Source organism: Schistocerca nitens, chromosome 7 (assembly GCF_023898315.1).
Source record: "Schistocerca nitens isolate TAMUIC-IGC-003100 chromosome 7, iqSchNite1.1, whole genome shotgun sequence".
NCBI lineage: Eukaryota > Metazoa > Arthropoda > Insecta > Orthoptera > Acrididae > Schistocerca > Schistocerca nitens.
The window spans coordinates 400,274,620-400,290,337 of record NC_064620.1 but is presented as its reverse complement, the minus strand read 5'-3'; the positions used below and the strand labels follow the sequence as shown (position 1 = coordinate 400,290,337).

General features: G+C 42.6%; 1 protein-coding gene across 1 annotated transcript in view; it reads right to left on the bottom strand.

Annotated features, from left to right (window-relative positions):
* Positions 1-654: 654 nt before the first annotated feature.
* Positions 655-15,718, bottom strand: part of LOC126195659 (cytochrome P450 4g15-like) — a gene marked incomplete at its 3' end in the record, with an annotated part of 55,388 nt that continues 40,324 nt past the window's right edge. The window contains exon 4 of the mRNA XM_049934284.1: positions 655-1,002. Within this exon, the coding sequence (XP_049790241.1) occupies positions 655-1,002 (348 nt within the window). The remainder of the gene's footprint in view (positions 1,003-15,718) is intronic.

The window sequence follows — 15,718 nt, the reverse complement described above, 5'->3', positions numbered from 1 at the left end:
GGATTCGACCCTGCGTCCGTAGCAGTCCCGCGGCTAGAACCGCATGGCCACCGCGGCCGGTGGTGGTAGATACTTTTGATCACATAGTGTATGGTTGGATCTTTCCAGGATGTTCTCAAGACCCATTTTGTAATGCTTAGCACAACTGATAACACGCGTCGTAACTCGGAAATAATGCAATTTCAGAAAAAAAATTTCTTTAACAGTTCAGGCTTATTTCGATGCATACATTACACCCACGAAGCTTGTACGGTTACTTTTGAATCTCCCTGTAGGTTAGGAACAGCAGAAGGCCTATATCACTTACTTGGGGAATGTCGGCTATCACTTCTGTTCTGCAAGGTGATTTTCCATCATCTACTACGAATTGCCGTCTTTCCCGCAGCAAATCACTCATTTGTAAGGCAATCAGACGTCTGAAGCTGGTTTAGACAAGATAGCTCTCCTGATTAGGGTATCGGGAGTTGACTGGTCGAGACTCTGCACCTCCATACCTTGAGGTATCGTGGCCGAGATGTGAGCCGCGGAGAGACGCCTGTGGAGGAGGCCGCAGACGGGCGGCGCCGGCGCCTCCGGGCGGTAGTAGGCGGGGTAGCGCGGGAACAGCTCGACGGGGAAGCCGGCCTCGAGCTTGAGCACGATGCCGTGGGCGAGGCCGCGCAGGTCCTGCCAGCTGAGGCGCGACTCGACGCGCAGGCGGCGCAGCACGGCCGCCACGGCCGCCTTGGCCAGCAGCAGGCCGTAGGCGCGCCCCACGCAGATGCGCGGGCCCGCGCCGAACGGCACGTACGCGTACGGGTGGCGCGGCCGCGCGCGCGGCTCCGAGAAGCGCTCCGGGCAGAAGTGCTGCGGGCTGTCGAAGTGGTCGGGGTGGCGGTGCGCCGAGTAGCTCAGCACCAGCACCGAGGCGCCCACCGGCAGCGTGCAGCCGCCGATCTTCAGCTCCGACGTCTCCACCTCGCGGTGGATGATCGGCGCCGGCGGGAACAGCCGCAGCGTCTCCTGCCGCGCAGAGGGCGGAGGTCACGCGGATGTGCCAGCACCGGAGTGACCAATTTTGCATCGGGAAACAGTGAGTGGAAACCACAAATCCAAGGAGAGGCACTTCGCATCCTCTCCGACTGGATCAGTGAAAGAGGCTTAAGGGGAACTTTACTATCTTTGTCGCGAAAAAAGCATGTTCTTTGAGAATTTTTTTCACAGGATGCGTTATAGGTATCTATATCAAATTTGGTCAAAATGTTTACTGATATTTCCTGTACAAACTGAAATTATTTCGACCGGAAATGTCGGAAAACAAAGGCGGAAGTGCCGTCGGAACGAAACAAAATTTCGATGTAGACTTTCACTCGCGGTATGTCACAGGTCAAGCGACTCGTCTGAAATCAAAATTGAGTTGACGTTAGCGAAGTATATAATATTGTGTAGGAGTTATACCTGGATTAAGTTATTTGGACCATAGGAAACAAATTGACGGCCATTTGAAGAAAATAGGTTTTTTTTTCATCGACTCTTCGACTTCATCGGCCAAGTAAAAATATTTCTAGTTGATGGATCGGAATAGAAGTGATACAACTCCTAGACAATTTAGTTACCTTTGTCTGAAACAAAGAATCATGCCAATCGGTTCATTAGATTTGAAGTTACCATACCGCGCCAAAAAAAAAAGTCATCTCGACAAAAACGCTTTTGAAGTTTTGACTACATGTAAATATAATATTATGCAATGTAATTTCAATCTGCTATTCGGGGTCCGTAAACTAGTTTTTCCTCTTCCTCATAGAGGCCGTTCTGCTCGATCTGGGCCATCCTGCGCTGCTCCAGAGCCGCTTGTACGGCCGGTGACAAGCGGTTTTCGGCCGCTTGATTCCGGTGGTCGACCGAATGCTTGGCAAACAGCGTCGAATAGTCCCAGGATGACGTCCATCGTTATCATGGACTTCGGAATGGCTGAATACCCTTCGTCGAAGCTGCTCACTGCCAGGAAAGTCGCAGTCTACACAGTCTTCGCACCATAATGGAAGTTCTTTGGGGCTAACTTTAAACACACGCGTACAAACTCTAATTTGAATTTTGTGTGTTTCCTCCCAAGCACCGGTACAATAACTGGTCCTCCGAAACAAAAAAAAACTGGTGCGTATAAAAGGCCTGTTTCAGGCAGGTGTCGCCGGCCTGTGTGGCCGAGCGGTTCTAGGCGTTCCAGCCTGGAATCGCGCGACTGCTACTGTCGCAGGTTCGAATCCTGCTTCGGGCATGGATGTGTGTGACGTCCTTAGGTTAGTTAGCTTTAAGTAGTTCTAAGTTCTAGGGGACTGATTATCTCAGAAATTAAGTCCCATAGTGCTCAGAGCCATTTGAACCAGGCAGGTGCATTTTTTTGTTCAACCACGAATAACAAACATTTCCGTTCCGTATTCGGAAAAATCCGTTTCGGGGGTGGATTCTAAACAATTTTATGGATCGAAAAATGCAATTTAAACCGATTTTTGAAACCAAAAGATAGTAAACCTCCCCTTAAACACTACCGGAACACTCGGTTACGAAATTAGGTCGGACTCAAGCACTAAGATTTAAATTCTTACGAACTAGTATTTTAATAGTTCCTCTTCAATAAGACAGCAAATCTTTTCTTTTTACCAACCAAATTATATCCCCACACTGTCTCGGTTTGTAGCAGATAATTAAAAACGCATGCTAAAAAGCATTGTCTCCAATTTTTTATGTGAAAACTTTTAAAGCTTTTTAAATAAAACGAACTTTATTACTATTCTACATATTTATTTTTCTTGTCTACACATTTATTTCTCAGCATAATTACACTGGCGATCAACACATTTCTCCCAACGGGATCCCACTTTGTTGATACCTTTACTGTAGAATGTTAAACTTTGTTCACGGAGCCACAACCTCACTTCTGCTTGCAACAGTTCTTCACTATCAAAGTGAATTTCTCGAAGATGTTCTTTAAGTTTTGGAAACTGATGAAAATCGGATGGCCGGCCGCGGTGGTCGTGCGGTTTTAGGCACTGCTGTCCGGAACCGCGGGATTGCTGCGGTCTCAGGTTCGAATCCTGCCTCGGACAGGGATGTGTGTGATGTCCTTACGTTAGTTAGGTTTAAGTAGTTCTAAGTTCTAGGGGACTGATTATCTCAGAAGTTAAGTCCCATAGCGCTCAGAGCCATTTGAACCGTTTGAACCAAAATCGGATGGGGCACGTTGGGGCTGTATCGGTGGATGATCGATGACAGTGAACCCGAGGCGTCGGATTGTTGCAGATGTCACAGCAGTAGTGGCACCGTCGTGATGAAGGAGAGAGTGCTACATGTGTGGACGAACTCTTGGATTTCGAAACATTAGAGTACTCTGTTCCTCACCCAGTGAATTATTTACATTACACACCGCCATGTTACATGCTACTATTAGGAGCCCGTTAGTGGCAGAGGCTGAAAATATGTGGACGTGAGGAATAAAAATGCAGAGTGTTAATAACGTTTCTTTCACTTAAAGAGCTTGAAGATTTTTCACTAAAAAATTCGGAGGCATTACTTTTCAGCACGCCTTCCAACAAGCGCTTTAATAGACCACAGGTCCCGCAGACTACATAAATGCCTCCATTCCTTTCAGTATTTTGCTCCACTCCTGCAGGTGTCTTCAGTCACCGGGGCTGCCAGCACGTACGTCTAGTCATTCACCTTGCGCTGCCTTGGTTGTCCCGTGGGGAGTCTGGTGTTTGGTTTCCCGGCAAGTGCTTTCTTCGTCTGCCTTTCTTCTACCACACGGGCTCTATGGCACACACACTTTATTCTTTTGGTCTTCGGCTTCTGAAGTATTGTTGGTTGTTGCATTAGAAGCTAGATTTCCTCGTTCTATCTCCATCTTCATTCTCTTTTATCTAAGATGGGTACCCATATCTTCTCCATTACTCTTGTTTCAAATATTAGAGCTCGGGGTGTAAATGTGGAAGCGTGTGGGTAATGTGTAAACGTCTGGTATCTGGCCTGCAGAGTGCTGCTCTGTAGCGGGGCAACCAGAAATTGTTGCAATAGTTCCTTTTCGTCACGGTAGAGGGTTAGCAGTCAGTTGAGCAACAGACGCCGTGACAATGATGCAGTTTACGTTCGTGCATTATCTAAACCTTTTTCTAGGTATGTTTTGGTGTTACATTTATCTACATACTTTGTAGTTATCTTTTCTTTACGTCTGATAGCTTATAAAGGGAGGTGCATAGAAGGCTTTAGCAGTCGTTTGTCAACCTGAAATGGATAGTTGCTTAATGTAATGTACTGAAATTTAAAATGGCCGTTGTGTAGGTAATGTGGAAGCATACATACGATGGCATTGTGGAAACATTTCCACAGTACCAACATCAAATACATTACATCAAATACGTTTTGCGTCTGTTTCTAGATGCCACGAAAGCTACCTGATCGGAAACCAAGAGCTATTGTGAAGACGTGGGATGCTGGAAACATGATTAATGCTATAATAGCCTTAAGGGAAAAGTATATGGGGTTAAGAAGAGCAGTAAAAACTTTCAGTGTACCTCAGACGACACTTCAAAGGTTTGTGCATAATGATATGTCATAATGATATGTCACCTGAAGAATGTGTTTCTTTGAGACTTGGACGTAAGCCTGTACTACCTGATGCTATTGAGAAACAGTTGGTACAGTATCTCATTGAAATGGATAATCGTTTCTATGGCCTTAACAGATTAGATGTCAAGACAAAGGTTACCAGATTAGATGTCAAGACAATGGCATATCAGCTAGCGGAAAGAAATAATATTAATCATCCTTTTACTTCAAATGCTGCAGGTAGAGCTTTGTTTGACCTTTTTCTTAGACGACACAGAAATAAACTCACAATCAACAAACCAATGGGGACCTCATTCTCGAGAGCAAATGGGTTCAACAAAGAAGCTGTAGACAAGTTTTTTGGTATTTTGGAAGCTGAGTATGGGTTCAACAAAGAAGCTGTAGACAAGTTTTTTGGTATTTTGGAAGCTGAGTACAGTAAACACTCCTTAAGTTACCTGAGGATTCAGATGAAGAGCCAAATGCACGAACTGTCTCTTCAGGCAAGTCAGATTTGGATCTCCCAGTTGGGGAAGAAAAACCTACTGAGGAAGATGCCATTTGTATTTCTTGTGGAGGTGCAGTTTCCAAAGACGTTCTGGGAGAATTGTGGATTAAGTGTGTAGTGTGTGAGGAGTGGAGTCACTCTTTGTGTTCCTGAAATGAAGGAGATATTTACATATGCGATTTTTGCAAGTGAACTTCACTTATGAAGCATTTTTCTATTGTAGTTGCGTTTAAAAATATTTTTGTGCAATTTAAATTTAATATAAAATAAAATGGTTCCTAAAATTTGTAATAGTTTTCATTTGAAGTATTCAGTTTCCCACAAATTTAAGGCGTTTCCACATTACCCGCACTTCTTGAAAAATTAATGAGTTGTTGTGCAAGCAGAAAATGTTTTTCAATTTTTAACATATTTAGTTTTTGTGTTTCATAATATTAAATTCATTGCTAAAACATTATGAATTAGCTTTGTCTAAGTACTGAAGCTGAAAGAGAAGTAAACATTTCTTTTATACAGCAAAAACAAACTGGTTTTCCACATTTACACCCCTACCTATAATAGTTTTTCCTTTTCTCATTTAGTAATGCTCTACGTTTCTCAACCCCACATGAATACTGGGTAATCTCCGTCTTATACCCTAAGGTGACGAAAGTCATGCGTTACCTCCCAATATCCTGTCGGACCACCTTAGTTAGCCAGGCGTAGGGCAGCAAATCGAAGTTGTCTGGACCCAACATGTCGCTGAAAGTCCCCTGCAGAAATACTGTGCAATGCTGCCTCAATAGCTGTCTGTATTTATGAAAGGGTTGTGCACGAATTGACCTCTCGATTATGTCCCACAAATGTTCGATGGGATTCATGGCAGGCAATCTGGATGACCAGATCATTCGCTCTAATTGTCCAGAATACTGTTGAAACCAATCGCAAACAACTGTGGCCCGACCACATGTTTTGAAACACAGTGTTCACGAATGGCACCAAATAGTCTTTAGGCAGCGGAACATAAACATTTCCAGTCAATCATTGGTTTAGTTGGAGCAGAAGACCCAGTCCATTCCAAGTGAACACAGCCCACGCTATTGTGGAACCACAACAGATGGCACAAATGCCTTTTTGAGAACTTGGGTCCATGGCTTCGAGGGGTCTGTGCCACACTCTAATCCTGCCATAAGTTCTTACCAACCTAAATCGGGACTCGTCTTACTAGACCACCGTTTTCAAGGGTCCATGCGATACGTTCACGAGGGCAGGAGAGGGTTTAAAGGTGATGTACTGTTAGCAAAAGCATTCGGGTAGGTCGTCTTATGCCATAACCAGTTAACGCCAAATTTAGCCGTACTGTCCCAACAGATACGTTCGCCGTACGTCCCACATTGATTTCTACTATTATTTCACGCTGTTGCTTATCTGTTTGCATTGACAGCTGTACACGAATGCAGCCGCTCTCTGTCTTTACGTGAAGGCCGTCTTTCTCATTCCATCAATTCCTCTCACAACTTTCTGATGAGCCACTCTTTCGACTAAAAGTAAATATTGTCAGAGCATTGCAGCTCACTGAATTGCAGTCTCACTGTGATGGTGTTTCCAATGTAATACAGGTGCCATTACGAGAAACGTATTCTTTTCTTTTAATCTGGAATGTTAGCTGTGTCCTTTTTATAAAACATACAGATCAGGTCCCAAGTACTCTTTGTTATACAAGATGACATTTGTTAGTTCGGTGAATTCACTGTTGGAGAAGTTGTTATACTCATCTGCAGAGATGGGTCACAGCCCAAACATGGTTTTACGCGGAGAAAGGGTCAAAAACTAGCGCTCTGAGACGGCTGTGTGAGTAGGAATGTTGTTCGAAAACCAGTCCCCTTTCTCATCGTTAGTGATGAGGTCAGGTTCCGCCATCACAGCTTTGCCGATTACGTAAATGTGCATCTACGTAGATCTACATCACTACTCAGAAATCCACTTTCAAGTGACAGATTTTTTTTTTAAATCTTGTGGGACTTCACTGCTAAGATCATCAGTCCCTAAGCTCACACACTACTTAACCTAAATTGTCCTAAGGACAAACACACACACCCATGTCCGAGGGAGGACTCGAACCTCCGCCGGGACCAGCCGCACAGTCCATGACTGCAGCGACCCAAACCGCTCGGCTAATCCCGCGCGGCCTAGTGACTGATAGAGGGTTCACTGAACCACCTTTATACTGTTTCTCCACCGTTCCATTCTGAGCTGAACGCTGAAAAAACGAACAATTTAAACTTTCCGTGTATGCTCTGATTTATCTTCCTTTACTAAGATCATTATTTCACCCTATGTGGGTGGGCACCAATAAAATATTTTCGCATTCAGAGGACAAAGTAGGTGATTCAAATACTGTGCAAAGATTTCGCCGTAACGGAAAATGTCTGATTGCCGTTACAACTCGCGTAGCATATCCGTGACACTATCTTCTCTAGTTCGCGATAATACAAAACGAGCTGCCCTTCTCTGAACATTTTCGATGTCCTCGGTCAGTCCTATCTGGTAAGGATTCCATACCGCACAGCAATGCTCTACCACTGACAGAGCATAGTGTAGGCTGTTCATAGATTTATTGCATGTTCTAAGTGTTCTCCCAATTAAAAGTAGTCTTTGGTTTGCATTCTCCACAACATTAAATGTCTTACTGTGCCTGTGCTGTTCATAAGTGCGATACAATTTTCCTTCAGATATGCATGCATGTCAGTAGGAACACTGCATCGTACTTCTGGAGAACACAGGTACCGCAATATCGTACTTATCCGCCGAGACCAGGAAAGCAACTTTCAATTAAAATGTCTTCCCTGTACAGGAATACACATAGTGGATGTATGAGTGCATGTTGTATAGACACATGGGTGATGAAATATTGAAGTTTGGTCTGGTTTTGAGTCGTGAACGGATAGCCTAATTTTAAGAATGTTAAGGTGATCGCTCGTGATAAGTGGGTAAACCACACCTGCCACAAATTTGCATTGTCGTCATTCCATTATACAGGTGATGGCAGTTCATTATTCGCAAATGCGGTTTCATTTCATGTATATCAACTATGTGATCGTTCGAATTTTCGCGCCGTACATATATTGTGTTTAAATCATTTTGCAACTGGTTGTGATCTTCTGACGACTTTACTAGACAATAAATATCGCCCATATTGTTCATATAGATTACGAACAGCACAGGGGGTATAACACTTCCTTGAGGATATCACTTCTGTTTTTCACGATCACCCTCCGCCAGTTGCTATGGACTGTGATCTTTCTGACAGGAAATCACTAATCCAGTCCCACAACTGAGACAGCACTCCACGGGCGTCCAATGTGATTGGGAATCGCTTGTGAGAAACGGCGTCAAAAAGATTCTGGGAACCTAGATATACAGAATCGCTCGTGGTAAGTGGGTAATCCGCCCCTGTCACAAATTTTCCGTGTCGTCTTTCCATTATACAGCTGATGGTAGTTCATTATTCGCAAATGCGAATTCATTACTTCATGAGAATACAGAGCAAGAAATACAGAGCTATTATGTGGCACAAGAATTTTATTTTATGAATCCATGCTGACTGTGTCAATAGATCGTTTTCTTCCAGGTAGCTCATCATTTATTTTTATTTATTTATGCATTTATTTTACCTGGCAAGATTAGGGCCTTCAGGCCCTCTCTTACACCTAACCAGGCATACTCAGATTCAACAAATTTCAGTTTCTACAGAGCATTAAGGACATATTACATGTTATACAGTATTAATGTTAAGAAAAAAAAATAGAGATTATAAACGTAGTACAATGATAATTATAACAATCAAAAATTAATTATAACAATCAAGAATAATAATAATAGTAATAATAATAATAATAATGACTATGTATATGAAAGTAAACATATTTTTCTGTTATGAATGTCAGTCCTATTGCTAGTTGGGAATTTTCTCGTTATATTCTTGCAGCTTGTGAGTTATTCTCATCAAGCAGAGACATAAGACGATAGAATGGGGTGAAAGAGATATAGAAGAGGTAGATAGGTTAGAGGAAGAGAAATAGAATGGTAAAATTCGAAGCTATGATGGAGAGGAGAAAGAAAGAGATGAGAGGGGCCCAACAATGGTGGCTAAACCGTCCCTAATATGTAAGTCTTGAGTTCACTCTTGAATGTTGAGTGGTTCCGGATAAGACGCAGATCACAGGGGAGCGCGTTCCATAGTCGTATGGCTGAGATGGAGAATGACATGGAGAAAGATTTTGTGTTATGTAAAGGTACAGCCAAGATGCTAGACGTATCCGATCTGGTATTGCGGTTGTGGAATGATGATAGGTGTTTAATGTGAGAAGATAAGTATTGGGGGCACCAGTGGCTAAGAAATCGATGAAGTAAGCACATCGTGTGGAGATCGCGTGCCTTATGTGGGCGTATCCAACCTAGCTGGGAGTATGAAGGACTGATATGATCATACAACCGTATATTGCATACGTATCTAACGCAAGCGTTCATCACTAGCTCGAGGCGTCTCGAATTTTCACTATTTGTGCCGTGTTGAACTACATCACAGTAGTAAAGATTAGGCAAGACTAGTGTTTGGACTAATTTTTGTTTAACATGGGTTGGAAATATTTTTCTAAATTTCTGAATTGCATGTAGGGAGGAGAGCGATTTCCGGCAAGCTGTAACTGTTTGTTCTTCCCAGTTTAGGTGTTCATCCAAGATTATTCCAAGGTCTTTTACTGTTTTTTGGTATGGTAGTTGGGTACCATTGAGGTGTATTTGAGGGACTGTTTCGTGAAAGTGCCGACTGATTAACTTTGGATGAGATATAAGTATGACCTGGGATTTCTTGGGGTTCAGTTTCAGACCTAGATTCTGTGCCCATCGAGAAACAGAGCAAAGATCCGCGTTCATACTCGCTACTGCGTCAGCAATGTTCTTGGGGCTTGCACTTATGTACAGTTGGATGTCGTCGGCATATAGATGGTAGTTGCAGGAGTGAATCACTGAAGAAATATCATTAATGTACAGTGAGAAGAGTAATGGACCAAGGACGGAGCCTTGGGGAACTCCAGAGCGCACGTTTTTCCATGATGACTTTTCCGACCCACAAATGACTTGTTGACTTCTGTTTTTGAGGTAGCTGTCGAACCAGTGTATTGCGCTGTTTGAGAAATTCAGCTGCTTCATTTTAATTAGTAATATATCAAAGTCAACTGTATCAAAAGCCTTGCTAAAGTCAAGCAGTGTTAGGATGGTAGCTTCACGTCTGTCCATAGCATGTTTAATGTCATCAGTTACTTTGATTAGTGCAGTTGCTGTACTATGGTGCTTTCGAAAGCCTGACTGATATTTGTCATGGATGTTATGAGTTTTGAGGTAATCCGTCAGCTGTTCATGGACGATGTATTCTAGGGCTTTAGATATTGCAGGTAGTATGCTGATCGGCCTGTAGTCACCTGGCGACTTAGGGTTGTCAGTCTTGGGTATAGGTTGAACTAAACTTTGCTTCCACTCAGTAGGATATGTACTACTGACAAGAGACAGGTTGAAGATGTCTGTGATAACTGGAGTAATAGTGTCTACGACGTTCTGGATCATGCCAATGCTCACTCCATCATTTCCTACTGCCTCGGAAGAGATTCTCATAATTGCCTTGTGTACTGTGCCGGTAGTGACATGTTTTAGGAAAAACTTGTCTCTCGAGAGATTGATATCTTGGGGCTGGTAATTTGTCGCTGCGTGGCAGTTTACAGCTGTTGAGAAGAAATCGTTTAATTCTTCTGCAGACGCTTGATAAACAGCGTCAGATCTTCGCTTCCCTATACCCAAACTGCGCAGCTTTTTCCACAGTGCAGCAGGTTTTGATATGCCGCATACGACAGAGCGGGCATGTCTGATTTTGGCATTCCTCACGCTCTGCTTGGTTCTATTTCGGAGTTTCCTATAAGCTTCGTACGCCTCGGGAGTTGGGTTACGCTTGAAGGCCCTATGTGCAGCATCACGTTTATTCATTAACTGGCGTAATGCAGTGGTGAGCCACGGAGCGGGAGCTCTCTTTACCTTGACAGTGCGTTGAGGAGCATGTTTATCATACAGTGCAATGATTTTGCGACATAATTCCCGAATTTTTCCGTCTAAAGTCGGTTCATTGCTTATATCATACCAAGGGATGTCTGAGCAATCCTTTTGAAGAGCGTCATGGTTAACATTTTTTAGGTTTCTGTAGGTTACCAGGTGAGATTTTTCTTTGGTAGTATGCACTGAGTAATTTAAGAATATCACGTCATGAGCAGAGAGTCCTGGAGCGGATGTCTGATTGGCGCGAATTATTTTATCTGGTCGCTTTGTTGCCATTATATCTATGAGTGTATGGCTGTGTGGCGTGTGATGAGTTGGGTCCAGCGGTGTTAAACTCATATCATTGGAGTGGAACAGTCTCCTTAGTTTTTCTGCAGAGGGAGATTTTAACTGTAAGTCGATGTTTGTGTCGCCCATAATGATTATGTGTTCATACAGTGTCACGAGCGAGGACAGGGCACACTGAAAGGAGGACATAGCACCGACGTTTGGAGGTTTATAGATTACTCCAATTAGCAGTTTCTGATTTGATGTATTTATTTCGAAAAACAAGAACTCTGCTTCTCCTTCGCACTTTGCATCCGATGTGCATAGTATAGTAGGTCTCAGATCAGATCATGTTCGGACACAGTGTATGTTTCAGAACCCTACTGCAAATCGATATCAGTTATATGTGTCTGTTATTCAGCGGATTACTCCTGTTTCCATTTTTGAGAACTGATGTAACCAGTGCAACTTCCTAATCTTTAGGCATCGGTAAGGATCTTTCGTCGAGCTAGCAGTTGTATATGATTGCTAAGTGTGGTGCATACTCTGAAACGAACGTAACTGGTGTGCAGTTTGGACCAGAAAATTTATCTTTAGTGCATGATTTGAACTGGTTCACTACACCAAGGATGTGTAATTTTAAGTTACTCGTGTTTGCTGCAGTCTTTCCCCCCCATGAACCATGGACCTTGCCGCTGGTGGGGAGGCTTGAATGCCTCAGCGATACAGATGGAGGTACCGTAGGTGCAACCACAACGGAGAGCTATCTGTTGAGAGGCCAGACAAACGTATGGTTCCTGAAGAGGGGCAGCAGCCTTTTCAGTAGTTGCAGGGGCAACGGTCTGGATGATTGACTGATCTGGCCTTGCAACACTAACCAAAACGGCCTTGCTGTGCTGGTACTGTGAACGACTGAAAGCAAGGGGAAACTACAGCCGTAATTTTTCCCGAGGGCATGCAGCTTTACTGTATGATTAAATGAAAATTTAAAAAGGGAAATAGATAGGTTAAAGTTAGATATAGTGGGAAATAGTGAAGTTCGGTGGCAGGAGGAACAAGACTTTTGGTCAGGTGAATACAGGGTTATAAATACAAAATCAAATAGGGGTAATGCAGGAGTAGGTTTAATAATGAATAAAAAAAATAGGCGTGCGGGTAAGCTACTACAAACAGCATAGTGAACTCATTATTGTGGCCAAGATAGACACAAAGCCCACGCCAACTACAGCAGTACAAGTTTATATGCCAACTAACTCTGCAGATGATGAAGAAATTGATGAACTGTATGATGAGATAAAAGAAATTATTCAGGTAGTGAAGGGAGACGAAAATTTAATAGTCATGGGTGACTGGAATTCGTCAGTAGGAAAAGGGAGAGAAGGAAACTTACTAGCTGAATATGGATTGGGGGGAAGAAATGAAAGAGGAAGCCGTCTGGTAGTATTTTGCACAGAGCATAACTTAATCATAGCTAACACTTGGTTCAAGAATCATAAAAGAAGGTTGTATGCATGGAAGAATCCTTCAGATACTAAAAGGTATCAGATAGATTACATAATGGTAAGACAGAGATTTAGGAACCAGGTTTTAAATTGTAAGACATTTCCAGGGGCAGATGTGGACTCTGACCACAATCCATTGGTTATGAACTGTAGATTAAAACTGAAGAAACTACAAAAAGGTGCTAATTTAAGGAGATGGGACCTGGATAAACTGACTAAACCAGAGGTTGTAAAGAGTTTCAGGGAGAGCATAAGGGAACAATTGACGGGAATGGGGGAAAGAAATACAGTAGAAGAAGAATGGGTGGCTCTGAGGGATGAAGCAGTGAAGGCAGCAGACGATCAAGTAAGTAAAAAGACGACGGCTAATAGAAATCCTTGGGTAACAGAAGAAATATTGAATTTAATTGATGAAAGGAGAAAATATAAAAATGCAGTAAATGAAGCAGACAAAAAGGAATACAAACGTCTGAAAAATGAGATCGACAGGAAGTGCAAAATGGCTAAGCAGGGATGGCTAGAGGACAAATGTAAGGATGTACCGGCTTATCTCACTAGGGGTAAGATAGATACTGCCTACAGGAAAATTAAAGAGACCTTTGGAGAGAAGACAACCACTTATATGAATATCAAGAGCTCAGATGGAAACCCAGTTCTAAGCAAAGAAGGGAAGGCAGAAAGGTGGAAGGAGTATATAGGGGGTTTATACAAGGGCGATGTACTTGAGGACAGTATTATGGAAATGGAAGAGGATGTAGATGAAGACGAAATGGGAGATAAGATATTGCGTGAAGAGTTTGACAGAGCACTGAAAGACCTGAGTCGAAACAAGGCCCCGGGAGTAGACAACATTCCATTAGATCTACTGACGGCCTTGGGAGAGCCAGTCCTGACAAAACTCTACCATCCTGTGAGGAAGATGTATGAGACAGGTAAAATGCCCTCAGACTTCAAGAAGAGTATAATAATTCCAATCCCAAAGAAAGCAGGTGTTGACAGATGTGAAAATTACCGAACTATCAGTTTAATAAGTAACAGCTGCAAAATACTAACACGAATTCTTTACAGACGAATGGAAAAATTGGTAGAGGCGGACCTCGGGGAGGATCAGTTTGGATTCCGTAGAAACGTTGGAACACGTGAAGCAATACTAACCTTACGACTTATCTTAGAAGAAAGATTAAGAAAAGGCATACCTACGTTTCTAGCATTAGTAGACTTAGAGAAAGCTTTTGACAATGTTAACTGGAATACTCTCTTTCAAATTCTGAAGGTGGCAGGGGTAAAATACAGGGAGCGAAAGGCCATTTACAATTTGTACAAAAACCAGATGGCAGTTATAAGAGTCGAGGGACATGAAAGGGAAGGAATGGTTGGAAAGGGAGTGAGACAGGGTTGTAGCCTGTCCCCAATGTTATTCAATCTGTATATTGAGCAAGCAGTAAATGAAACAAAAGAAAAATTCGGAGTAGGTATTAAAATTCACGGAGAAGAAATAAAAACTTTGAGGTTCGCCGATGACATTGTAATTCTGTCAGAGACAGCAAAGGACTTGAAAGAGCAGTTGAACGGAATGGACAGTGTTTTGAAGGGAGGATATAAGATGAACATCAACAAAAGCAAAACGAGGATAATGGAATGTAGTCGAATTAAATCGGGTGATGCTGAGGGAATTATATTAGGAAATGAGACACTTAAAGTAGTAAAGGAGTTTTGCTATTTGGGGAGTAAAATAACTGATGATGGTCGAAGTAGAGAGGATATAAAATGTAGACTGGCAGGGGCAAGGAAAGCGTTTCTGAAGAAGAGAAATTTGTTAACATCGAGTATAGATGTAAGTGTCAGGAAGTCGTTTCTGAAAGTACTTGTATGGAGTGTAGCCATGTATGGAAGTGAAACATGGACGATAAATAGTTTGGGCAAGAAGAGAATAGAAGCTTCGGAATGTGGTGCTACAGAAGAATGCTGAAGATTAGATGGGTAGATCACATAACTAATGAGGAGGTATTCAATAGAATTGCGGAGAAAAGAAATTTGTGGCACAACTTGACTAGAAGAAGGGACCGGTTGGTAGGACATGCTTTGAGGCATCAAGGGATCACAAATTTAGCATTGGAGGGCAGCGTGGAGGGTAAAAATCGTAGAGGGAGACCAAGAGATGAATACAGTAAGTAGATTGAAAAGGATGTAGGTAGCAGTAAGTACTGGGAGATGAAGAAGCTTGCACAGGATAGATTAGCATGGAGAGCTGCATCAAACCAGTCTCAGGACTGAAGACCACAACAACAACAACAACTTCGTCTTTTTTGGTGAACGAATTTCGGAAGTTTGCATTTAGTAACTGTTCTTTAGTAGCACTGTCATCGGTAACATTAACATGGCTATCATGCCGTGGAGGTATTTACATGCGACTAAATTTTCTTTTTTTTATTTTCTGCTACTTTGCGAGACAGATTTTCGGGTTCGAAACTATTAAGAGCACCTTGCATTTAATTACGCGCTGAATTTCTAACATCTGTAAAACTCCGGTCACCTTCTGGATTTTGCGTTCTTTTAGAATGGGTATGCTTTTCTGGTCGCTTCTGTAACACTGTTCTGATCTGTTCTTTGTACGTCTGGGGTTCAGATCCGTCTCTTATTTATTTATTTGATATAGATGTCTCTCAACTGCTGTCGACGTTATTTCTTTCAACTGAACCCATATCTTGTCCATGCTTACATAGTTAGGACGGATAGGAAAATGTCTCTTAGGAAGTCGTGAAGTGAATTTCTAAATAGTCAT